The sequence below is a fragment of the Zingiber officinale genome, chromosome 4B (genome assembly GCF_018446385.1).
Source record: "Zingiber officinale cultivar Zhangliang chromosome 4B, Zo_v1.1, whole genome shotgun sequence".
NCBI classification, from domain to species: domain Eukaryota; kingdom Viridiplantae; phylum Streptophyta; class Magnoliopsida; order Zingiberales; family Zingiberaceae; genus Zingiber; species Zingiber officinale.
The window spans coordinates 79600029-79610383 of NC_055993.1; the positions used below are offsets into that span (position 1 = coordinate 79600029).

The window sequence follows — 10355 nt, forward strand, 5'->3', positions numbered from 1 at the left end:
TTTGGCGAGATGATTGGCGAAGTCGATGGATGGGGAATGACACGCCGACACGTGTGCGAGAGCGAGTGTGAGTCAGAGACAAGCGGGGTGCCTATTTTAGAGTGTGCCAGCTACTCGATTCGTCGGTGAAAAATCGAGAGAGAGAGAGAGAGAGAGAGAGAGTGAGAAGGGGGAAAATGGCGAAGCCCGTGTCGATCTCCCTTCTTCTGCGTCTCTTCCTCCTCTCCTTGCCGGCCTTTCTCGCCTTCTGCGCCGCGGAAGCCCTCGATCCCCGACCGCGGGAGTTACCGTCCTTCGTGGTCCAGGAGATCAAGGTGCGCGACAATTTTACCTCGTTTTTGTTTTTAAGCTCTTTTTGATGTGGCTGGTTGTGATCTTACAGAAGGAGGTGGGGTGGAGTTGCTCCTACACTGTGAAGATTAAGACCAGCTGCTCTTCGGTCCGCTACACCAGAGATTGGATCAGCCTTGCTTTTGGTGATGCGTACCGTAACGAGGTCTCTTTCTGCATTTAATTTCTTTTAAATCGAGTAAGCTTTTTTACATAGACTTCATGTCTTCCGCATTCATCTGAAAATGACCGGCTTTTTATTTGTTTAGAAAAAAAACTTTTTTTTTAAAAAATAAACTTTTATGGTGTGTTTGCTTGGCAGAAGCAAGAGGAAAAAGAAACGAGCTCGTTAATATCTATTGTTAACTTGGAGAAGAGTGAAGATTAAAGACTTTAATTTCGTTCAATTTATTTTATTTTATTTTATTTCCCAAACTATGTAGAAATGATGGATAGAAAATGAAATTTGAGTCTTTTATTAAGAAGAAGAATGGGAGTGGGATGAAAAATATATTGTTTTATTTATTTTCCTTCACTAAGCCTTAACTCTTAAGTTACTTATCTTTATTCCTGTCCTCCAAATATACATAGTATTTATGTGTTTAATCTCGTCTATTTGAAGGAAAGAGAAATGTAAGAAAGAATTTAATGTTGCCTAATCCTTTCATATTTTTCCAGCTAAATTCAACGTGGAAGGAATGAAATTTGAGTTACTAATAAATGACATTTACTTCTTGTTCCCTTCGATTCATAAGATGGATGGAAAGAAGTTAATATATTTACTTACCTTTTCTTTTCTACTTCTTTTCTTCTTGATTCCTCCCAAATAAAAATAATATTAATTTCTTTGTTTATTTCATTCATATACATGAGACTCATATTCCCCGGTTTCTATTCATATGTGAATTTAATTCTATCAAATTCTTTCATATTATTTCTGCCCAAATTGAACGGGGAAGGAAAGGAAGTTCCAATCACTAATAAATACAACGTTCACCTTTTCTTGTTTTGATTCCATAAAAAAAAATGTATGGATAGTAGATAATATAGTTTTTTTTTTTTTTTTAAGTTCGTCTTCTTAATCCCTCTCTTTCAAATTGAAGAAATATAAAGTAATTTGTACATTTCATTCATATACATTAGACTCATTTATTTTCATGATTACTATTCATATGTTTTGTGTATGTGTCTGTTATTATTGGAGTAAGAAATTAAAAATTTTAAATGGTGGAACAAGAATTAACTAGGAAGCTTTTATTTTATTTTTGACTGCTCGGTGAACAGAGGCCTTGCATAGGCGGAACATAATTTATCCATAACTAATGTCATGAATGGAGAGAATTACGGTGGAGTTATGTGACTTTGAATTTCAAATTGCTCACATAGAACTGATTTGAGCATCCACATTCTTATGAAACTCGAGTAGGTTAAAATAATCTGGTCACCTACACAGCCATTGCGATACGCACATGGTAAAACTTTAAGATTATTTCTGAAGCATCAGAAAAGACTTTCAGGAAGATAGCTTCTAAAAGAAATTAGTTAAAGATCTGTGTTTTTCTACTCATTGATGACTTTTTGTAACTTTGATTTCAGCTTAAATTTGTCCAACATCTGATACAAACAACATAATATAACATGCAAAACATCTTGCAAAGCCAACATAAAATTTTAACAAGGGAATATAATGCAATATGAGAAGAGGAATTTAATAGATAGCAATTAGTCTAATTTAAGTGAATGTTAGAAAATTATAGTATTAATTGTTGGCATAACAAGCAAAAAATATTCTTAGTATAACCGTCAGTTGATCCTTCATGGTTCAAAAAATGGCGGTGCCCTGTGTCAGTTTTGAACTGAACATTAGACTATCTCCTTCGGCTATATGATATGGGTTTGTTTGTCTAAATTGCAAAAATGAATAACATACTGCATTGTGGTTAGAATAATTTACTTGATATATGGTGCTTACTATTTTCATACTGGAATGAACTTGAATATGAAAAATAAACATCGAAACAGCAATTACCAGCCATTACTGCAGTAGGATATTGTGTTCAATGCTATCAATCTAAAACATGTTGTATTTCCCTTATCCACACAGTTGTGAACTTATTTCTAATTTCAAATAATTTCTTTTTTTAATTCCAAATATTGACCTAATTTGGCGTTTCTCAAATTTTTGGATTTTTTGTAGAACCCTTTTCCTTATTTACCACAATTAATATGCATATACTAATAGATAGTATTGTTATATGTTCGAGTGTGTTATTGTTGTTTATAACTTGTGTAGCTGTGTTCATCATACATTGTCGTTTTTTTCTATGTTTTACGGGTAATGTTATGGGTCTTAGCTCTTGCATTGCATTTGCGTTCATCACTCCATTGCGATTTTTTCTTGATGCACTACTATTAGATTTCATGTTACATATAATACAATATGCCCACAACCCTTACACCTGAATTGTCAATCCCCCTTTCTATATGTTACAGTTTTTCAAAAGATAATACCATGAATTTTTAATTGTAGGCATAACCCAAAGTAACTTCAACACAACCCATTGGCAGTATCAATTTTGGAGATATTTTTTATGTTTAAAGGGTATGATTTTGTCGTCATCTTGGGCTGTCTCTTAAGGCAAAGCATGGCAGATTTTTTTGTCCTCCCTCATTGTTCAGGGAGAAGTCGGCTCTGTCTCCTGCTTTACCCCCATGTGCCTACATGCACTATCCCTCTGCATGACATCCCATAGTCGAAATGCTTCTATCATTTAACTGAAATGAATTAGTCTTTGGTTCTTGGAAAATACTATTGGAATGGTCACTCCAATTGGATTTCAAAAACAATGAACCTCATGCAAATGGCATAATGCAGGACAGTACCATAGTTCTTTTTTTTCTTATTAGACCTTTTTCTAATTTAATTTTGTAAACTAAGAAACTAGGAAGCAACTTGTATAACTGTGTGGGTTGCCAATCTTATCATGTGATTTAACTTGTGTAGGTTGCTACTTGTTTGGAGAGACATATTTGCCATCTTGAAAATGGTTATTGTTGTTGCTTGTTCTTTGTATACCTCTTAAAAACACTGCTGTGCTGCAGATATATGCACCAAGGCTAGACGATCCTTCATCAGGAGCATTCGAACGTTGCTCCACTGATACCTTCAAGATCGACGGGCCGTGCGGATACGGAGTTTGCTACTTGTACTTGCGGCGCGACGGTTGGGATGGATGGACTCCAGAATGGGTGAAGATCTACGAACCCAGTGCTCGCCGCGCCCTCACCTTCTACTACGGTTCTCCCCTTCCCAATGGCATCTGGTATGGCTTCAACTATTGCCCAACTGCCTCCTCATCTTCGGACCCAACAAAGCAGATCCAATCGAAAGGAATGCCTGAGACCGAGTAAAATAATAGATCGAGAATTTGTCTTTGTAGACAACTGCATTCTCTGATCGTTATCTAAAATCTGGTATCCTTCTATCTGATGTTAGTGAGTTATTATTCTCCTTGCGATCATCTATGGAACAGCAGAAAAATAATTCATATAATTTGATCGTGTTACATTTCAATTCCCTGTTTACTTATGTTCTCCTCTTGGCTCGCTTGCCCGTGCTATGCTTCCCTGTGCTGAATCCGCAGCAGAGGCAGGCAGGTACCTTGGGAGATGGCGGCTCGGCGGCAGCTATAGTCGGCGGCCCCTTGGTTCTTATGGGGGCGATGCCTCCGGTGACTCCCCTCGCCGGCCCCATGGCTTGTTTGTGTCTCAGCGGTTCGCTGAGCTCCGCTGCCGGCCGCTTTGCCAATTCTCCAGAGAAGAACCTCTCGTTCCAAACCAACCCCGACGACCCTGATCTCCGGAACGTCGTTGCTGATCTCTGCAGCGTCGCCATTTCTCACCGCTGATCCTTTCTCCAGGATTTGGAATTATATAATGAAAACGGAAGGACGATCGGAATTGTTCTGCAGAATTCTGAATAGCAAACAAGTCAACGGAAGGAACATGGAAGGAGAAAACAGGGCGCTGTCTTTGGTATATTAATACGAGCGATGCGCCGTGCCGTGACTAGATTTTTGTCTAAAAAAAGATGGATTGGTTTCTTTGTTGGGCGGATCTTTCATCGTTGGGCGGATCTAGTGGAGATTCATCGAGTTGTGTTTCTTGTTTTGGCGTCGTGCGAGCTACGATTGGCCGCCTTTTGCTTTGTCGGCAAAACAAATTAGTTGAGAATGAGTGGATAAGCTTTCATGCCGTCTGTTTTCATCAATCGGGACGTTTATTCGTGAGTTTTTTTTTTTCGAGATCGAGTAATTAAAATTTAAATTATAGTGTCAGATTTGATCTTTTTGATAACTTCTCGTACCGCAGTCGTTTTGATTGTTGTTAGATATTATTAATTGATCACTCATTGTTTTTCTATTATCAATTTTGATCCACGGCGTGGGTTCGATTAGTCGGCTCGTCAATAAGTTGACGGTTCAAACCGGTGGAGTTCGATATGACCATGGATTTTGTCGCATTTATACTCTTGACACGTTTTTTAAATTATCAAGGCACTTCTTTGAATAATAAACGTATACTTCTTGATATTGTTGTCATCAACTTGGTTTTATCCATCACTAACTTAACTTCGTACCTCATCTATTTCTTTGGACATCGACTTACTCTTGAGTAAGTTTATCTGTTAGAATAAGAACTTTCAAGTAAAAACACGAAGATTAGATTTTCTTTTCTTATATCTTATCTATTTATTTATCATTTATTGATAATTGCCTCAAGATACAATAGCTTATGAATCAAAACAAGAGTACTCTAAATTTTTAATCTTAATGAACTTTCAAAACTTTAGAACTAATTTTTAAAGTCAAGAGTAAGAGAGAAGTGAGAAAAATTCATAACTTGAAAATTAAGAGAGTTGAACCGAATAAGTGAGATTTTTTTTATTTGGATGAAGAATTTTGGTGGAAGGTATGTGGGACTCTTTTACTTAAATAATTAAGTTAATTATTTTATTTTGTCCCCATTTATAACTAAATCTTAAAAATTAATTATAATTTCTCAATCAACCTTTTTACTATTGAATGATTCAATTGATATTTCTGCACATTTAAGTTAATATTTGTGCATGGGAGGGGTTGTCCATATCTTTACGTTAACTAAACGCATCCCATGTTTTAAATACACCCATCAATAATTTATTTTATCACAAAATTTTCTAAATACATTCCATAATATTCTTATTTGACCCTTTCTAAAAACCCTAAAAGAAATATAGCGTCAAAAATTTACATCTCCAAGTTTTCTCCTCTTCGTCTCTTCCATGTAGGGATGTAAACGAGCAGAACTGAGCCGAACAGTATTAGGCTTGAGTTCAGCTCGTTTAAGTTATATTCGGACTCGAGTTTGGCTCGAACTCGAATAGAACTTTTATTATAAGGCTTGAGCTCGACTCGTTTTGGAATTATCAAGCTTACGAACAGTTCGAGCTCGGCTCGTTATTAGTTCGATTATCATAGTTAATGAGCCTAATTCGTTAAGCGAGCTTGGGCTCGTTTTCGGGCTCATTTTAGAACTTGTTTTTTTTTGGCTCGTTTTAAAGCTCATTTTAAGGTTCGTTTTAGACCTCGTTTTTTGGCTCGTTTTAGAGCTCATTTTTTGGCTCGTTTTAAGGCTCGTGAGCCTACAAACAAACATGTTCGCGAGATCATGAGCCGAATATCCTTAAGCTCGAGCTCGACTCGATAAAATAAACGAACGAACTAGAATGAACTTTTTATCGAACCGAGTTTCGAAAAACTCGCGAACCATTTGGTTCATTTACATCCCTACTTCTATGCACGAGCTGGGCAACTCGATTCCTAGTAACACCATTAGACAATGGTGCTCAAATTTTGTAGGTACTAGCTTTCTCTACCTTTCATTATGTTCTACATTATCATTACATAGTAAATTTTTATTTTTATTGGATTAGTTTTCATCTATAAGTATAGAAACTTACTTGAATATGATATTTTTTACATAAAAAGACTTTAGGGTGTTGGGTTGTTGAAATTGCAAAATGTATGATAGAGATATGATGAAAATCTTGAATTTCAATCGTGCATCGTTCGGTCTTGGTCTACCAGACACATTTTTGCCTGTTCAGTTATTATCGTCCAAACACACTAGAATATGTTTGGCCATGGTCCACCAAACGCAACACAATGTGTTTGATCGATGACCACCGAACATAACCGAATGTGTTTAGTTTCTGTCTATCGAACGAAACACAAAATGTTCGGCCTCTAGAAGCTAAACACCGACGGATTAGTTCGATTGTGTTTTTCTGAACACATTGTATTTTACTCGATTTTGAGTGGCCGAACAGCTCCGTTTCCTTTCAACAACACATGTTGGTTGTATATCTACTTCACTTGTTTTTTATGTACAGTAAAAATGCTGAAGTAATTTTCAAGGAGGAATAGACCAACAACTTTTGAAAAAAAGAGCTGAGAAGAGAAAATTTCACAAGAGGTACAAGCATCACAAGAAGATGAACAATCATCACAAATACCCCAAGAAGCGGTACCACCATAAGTACCACAACAAGAAGATGTGCATGAAAAGATACCTTCACAAGAAAATTTACCTTTAGGAATGAATGAGAGTGAAGGTTTTAAAACTTTTATTTTTTAAGTTAAAATCAAATAAGGTTTTAAAACTTTGGTTAATTTGGTCAAAAACTGAATTAACCGATATTTTATCGGTTCGCTCGGTTCAGGTTTTGTAGGAAAATTCAATCAGTTTTGTTGGTTCGAAATTTTTTTGATTTGTTTAGTTTTTGATATATTCAATTCGGTCGGTTCGATTTCAATCGAATACTCAACCCTACTAGTCATGATATTTAGTTCATTTTTTTGGAGCCATAGTTGTTTCTTTTTGTTTTCTTTGATGTAAAAGAACACTCAAGATTTGTCAAAGGGTATGTGTTTTCAAATTTTCAGTGCTTCAATGACATATGTCGCTTCCAATCAATGAATGACAAAGGAATGCCTAAATGCTTAAGCTACCACAAAGTCATAATGTGTGCTCTTTTAAATGCTTTATCTACGGTTTACAATTATTTTTTTACGTTGTAGCAGCTACGGTTGTATAGCTGCTACAACTATGACCTTCAAAATTTTGTTACATAGTTGTAGTAGCAATGAAATCATAATTGCTACACAGTTATAGTAGTTATAGTTTCGTAGCTGCTACAATTATATAACAAACTTTTGAGTTCGTACTACTACAACTGTGTAGTTGCTAAAATTGTGTAGCAAACTTCTAAAAATCATAACTTTTGACTCAGATATTAAAATGAGACAATATTCTTTTTAATTATAGATCTCTGAATGAGTTTCGATTCAAAAAAAGATCATCTAATTTTGATATACGAGTCAAAAGTTTGGTGTTTGGAAGTTTGCTACACAATTATAATAACTACACATGTTTAGCAGCTACATAGTTATAGCAGCTATGGTTTCGTAGCTACTACAACTGTGTAGAAACTACGAAATCATAGCTACTAGAATATGAAAAATAATTATAGTTGTAGTAGCAATTAAACCATTACTGCTACAACATGAAAAATAATTGTAGTTGTGGCAATTACGAACTTGTAGCTGCTACAACTGTATATCAAACTTATAAAAACCATAACTTTTAACCGAGTTATCAGAATGAGACTATCTTTCTTTTTAATTATAGATCTATAAACGAGATTCGATTAAAAAAAAGATCATCTAATTCTGATATCCGAGTAAAAAATTATGATGTTCAGAAGCTTATTACATAATTGTAGTAGCTACACATGTTGTAGTAGCTACATAGTTGTAACAACTATGGTTTAGTAGCTGCTACAACTGTATAACAGTTATGAAACTGTAACTGCTACAACATGAAAAATAATTATAGTTGTAACAGTTATGAAACCATAGTTGCTACAACATAAACAATAATAGTTGTTACTATTAAAGTTTGCAAGTACTTTTCAAAATATTTGCAAAGTATTTTTTAAAATTGTTTCAAGTATAAATTTTTAATACATGTAAAACTGAATTTTAACATATGTTTTTATTTTAAGTATGAATAAAATTTTCAAGTAAAACAAATTTAATAAATATTTTCATATAAACTTTTTGAAACAAATTTTTCAATACTTTTGAAAAACATGATTTTTGAAATAATATTTGAATAAAACAAAGTTTTGATTCACTAGTTATTTTTTAGAAAAAATACTGTTTTAAAATAATTTTTGATAAGTATTTTGCAAAATATTTTTAACAAAACAAAAAAAAATAGTAAAAAATTTTAGCACAAGTTTGAAAGATAAGTTAAGTAAATTTTAAGAAGAAAATAAGTAGATAATTAAGACAATTTTGAAAAAGAATCTTTACAAAGAAGTTTGTAAAATAATAATTTTTAAACATTAGATTTTTTAAATGAATAGTGATTTTAAAAAATTGGAAGGATTTGTAAGTATATTTGTACAGTATATTCCAAAACATTTTTTTCAACTATAAAGGTTTGCAAGTATTTTTCTAAATATATTTCAAAGTATTTTCAAAGAAGTTTTTCAAAGCAATGTTTGAGACAATTGCAAATCTATTTTTAAAATATAATTTTGAAACAATTTTCAAAAGAGTTTTTAAAGTAATTTTGAAACTATCTTTCAAAGAGGTTTTCAATTTTTTAAAACAGTTTCTCCCCTTTAAGTTGACACTTCCCCTAAACTATGAAATCTATTAATACTAAAGTTTAATATATTCTTCCCCTTGAGTTTATATTTACACTCAACTTGACATTAGGGTTTGGGTTTGTTTAAGGTGCTAATATTAGTTAAACTTTGATAATATATTTTCAAAGATTATTAAGTTAAGTTGAATTTTGAATTTTGGGTTAAATTGAGATCGATTTTGTATTAATAGATTAAATTGAGATAAATGTTTAATTAATTAAATTTGAGATTTTAGCAAGGTAATTTAATTAATAAGTAGGTTAATGTTTAATTAGACTTAATATATGGTTGAAGTTTAAACCAAAGTTTTAACTAAGTTAAGGTTTTATTGAAGGCTACATTTAACATTTGATTAGATTATAGGTTATGTTAATTGATAAATTAATTTGATTAAGTTAAATTATATTAAGTTACATTAAAGTTTTAATTAGGTTAAATTAAACTAAATTAAGGTTAATTAAATTTTCAAATGTTGAACTAAGTTCTCAATTAAGGTTAGATATTAATTAAAGTTAAGTTTATGCTAAATTTTCATTAAATTGAGTTATTGAGTTGAATTTAGTTTAATATTTTGAGTTTTATTCAAATAAGTTTTAATTTTTTACTCAATAATTATTTAGATTTTAAAAATAATTTTTAAAAGATTTTAAAAATATTTATAAAAGATTTTAAAAATAATTTTAAAATATTTTAAAAATATTTTTTAAATAAATTTTAAATGATTTAAAAATATTTTTAAAATACTTTTAAAAATAATTTAACAATAATTTCTAAAATATTTTTCAAATAATTATAAAAATAATTTTTAAAATATTTTAAAGAGATTTTAAAAGAATTTTTGACACATGTTGAGCCGTTAGTCAATTAATTGTATATTTTAAAAATTGACTTCCAAGCTATGGCGTGTCACAGGGTCCTTTTTGGATATCGGAGCAACAACCACTTCTAAATAAAGTCTTTTTAGAAATTAAATATTTATTTTTCATATTGATAAACCTGGTTCTAATTAGTCTATGATGTGACGAGATTACTTCAGTTAGTTTCATTTAGCTAAGTAGATCAAGCAAGATACGCTTTACCCTACTTGACTCTCTAGACAACTTCTCTAATATACTATCATCTCGCCCGACCTTAGAAATAGGTTGAACAAAAGTCAAGTTATTTTTTCATCTATTCCTAATTACTCAAACTGATAAACTATTATTTTAGAGTTGCCAACAAATTTGAAATCCCCCTGAATCATATAATTTATGTTTTGTTTAAT

General features: G+C 32.4%; 2 protein-coding genes across 2 annotated transcripts; one reads left to right on the forward strand and one right to left on the reverse strand.

Annotated features, from left to right (window-relative positions):
- The first annotated feature begins 104 nt into the window (after positions 1-104).
- Positions 105-3904, forward strand: LOC121975238 (embryo-specific protein ATS3A-like). The gene is made up of 3 exons (XM_042526768.1): positions 105-314; positions 383-496; positions 3433-3904. Exons 1-3 carry the CDS (start codon positions 177-179, stop codon positions 3739-3741), a joined length of 561 nt encoding a protein of 186 aa, XP_042382702.1. The 5' UTR covers positions 105-176; the 3' UTR covers positions 3742-3904.
- Positions 3854-4331, reverse strand: LOC121975239 (uncharacterized protein At1g15400-like). The gene has a single exon (XM_042526769.1). The coding sequence runs from the start codon at positions 4223-4225 to the stop codon at positions 3917-3919; it is 309 nt and encodes a 102-aa protein (XP_042382703.1). The 5' UTR covers positions 4226-4331; the 3' UTR covers positions 3854-3916.
- Positions 4332-10355: the final 6024 nt, after the last annotated feature.

Coding starts and splice junctions, on each gene's coding strand:
- LOC121975238 (XM_042526768.1), top strand. CDS start 177: ATGGCGAAGCCCGTGTCGATCTCCCTTCTTCTGCGTCTCTTCCTCCTC. Junction 315..382: donor TCGTGGTCCAGGAGATCAAG/GTGCGCGACAAT, acceptor GTGATCTTACAG/AAGGAGGTGGGGTGGAGTTG. Junction 497..3,432: donor GTGATGCGTACCGTAACGAG/GTCTCTTTCTGC, acceptor GCTGTGCTGCAG/ATATATGCACCAAGGCTAGA.
- LOC121975239 (XM_042526769.1), bottom strand. CDS start 4,225: ATGGCGACGCTGCAGAGATCAGCAACGACGTTCCGGAGATCAGGGTCG.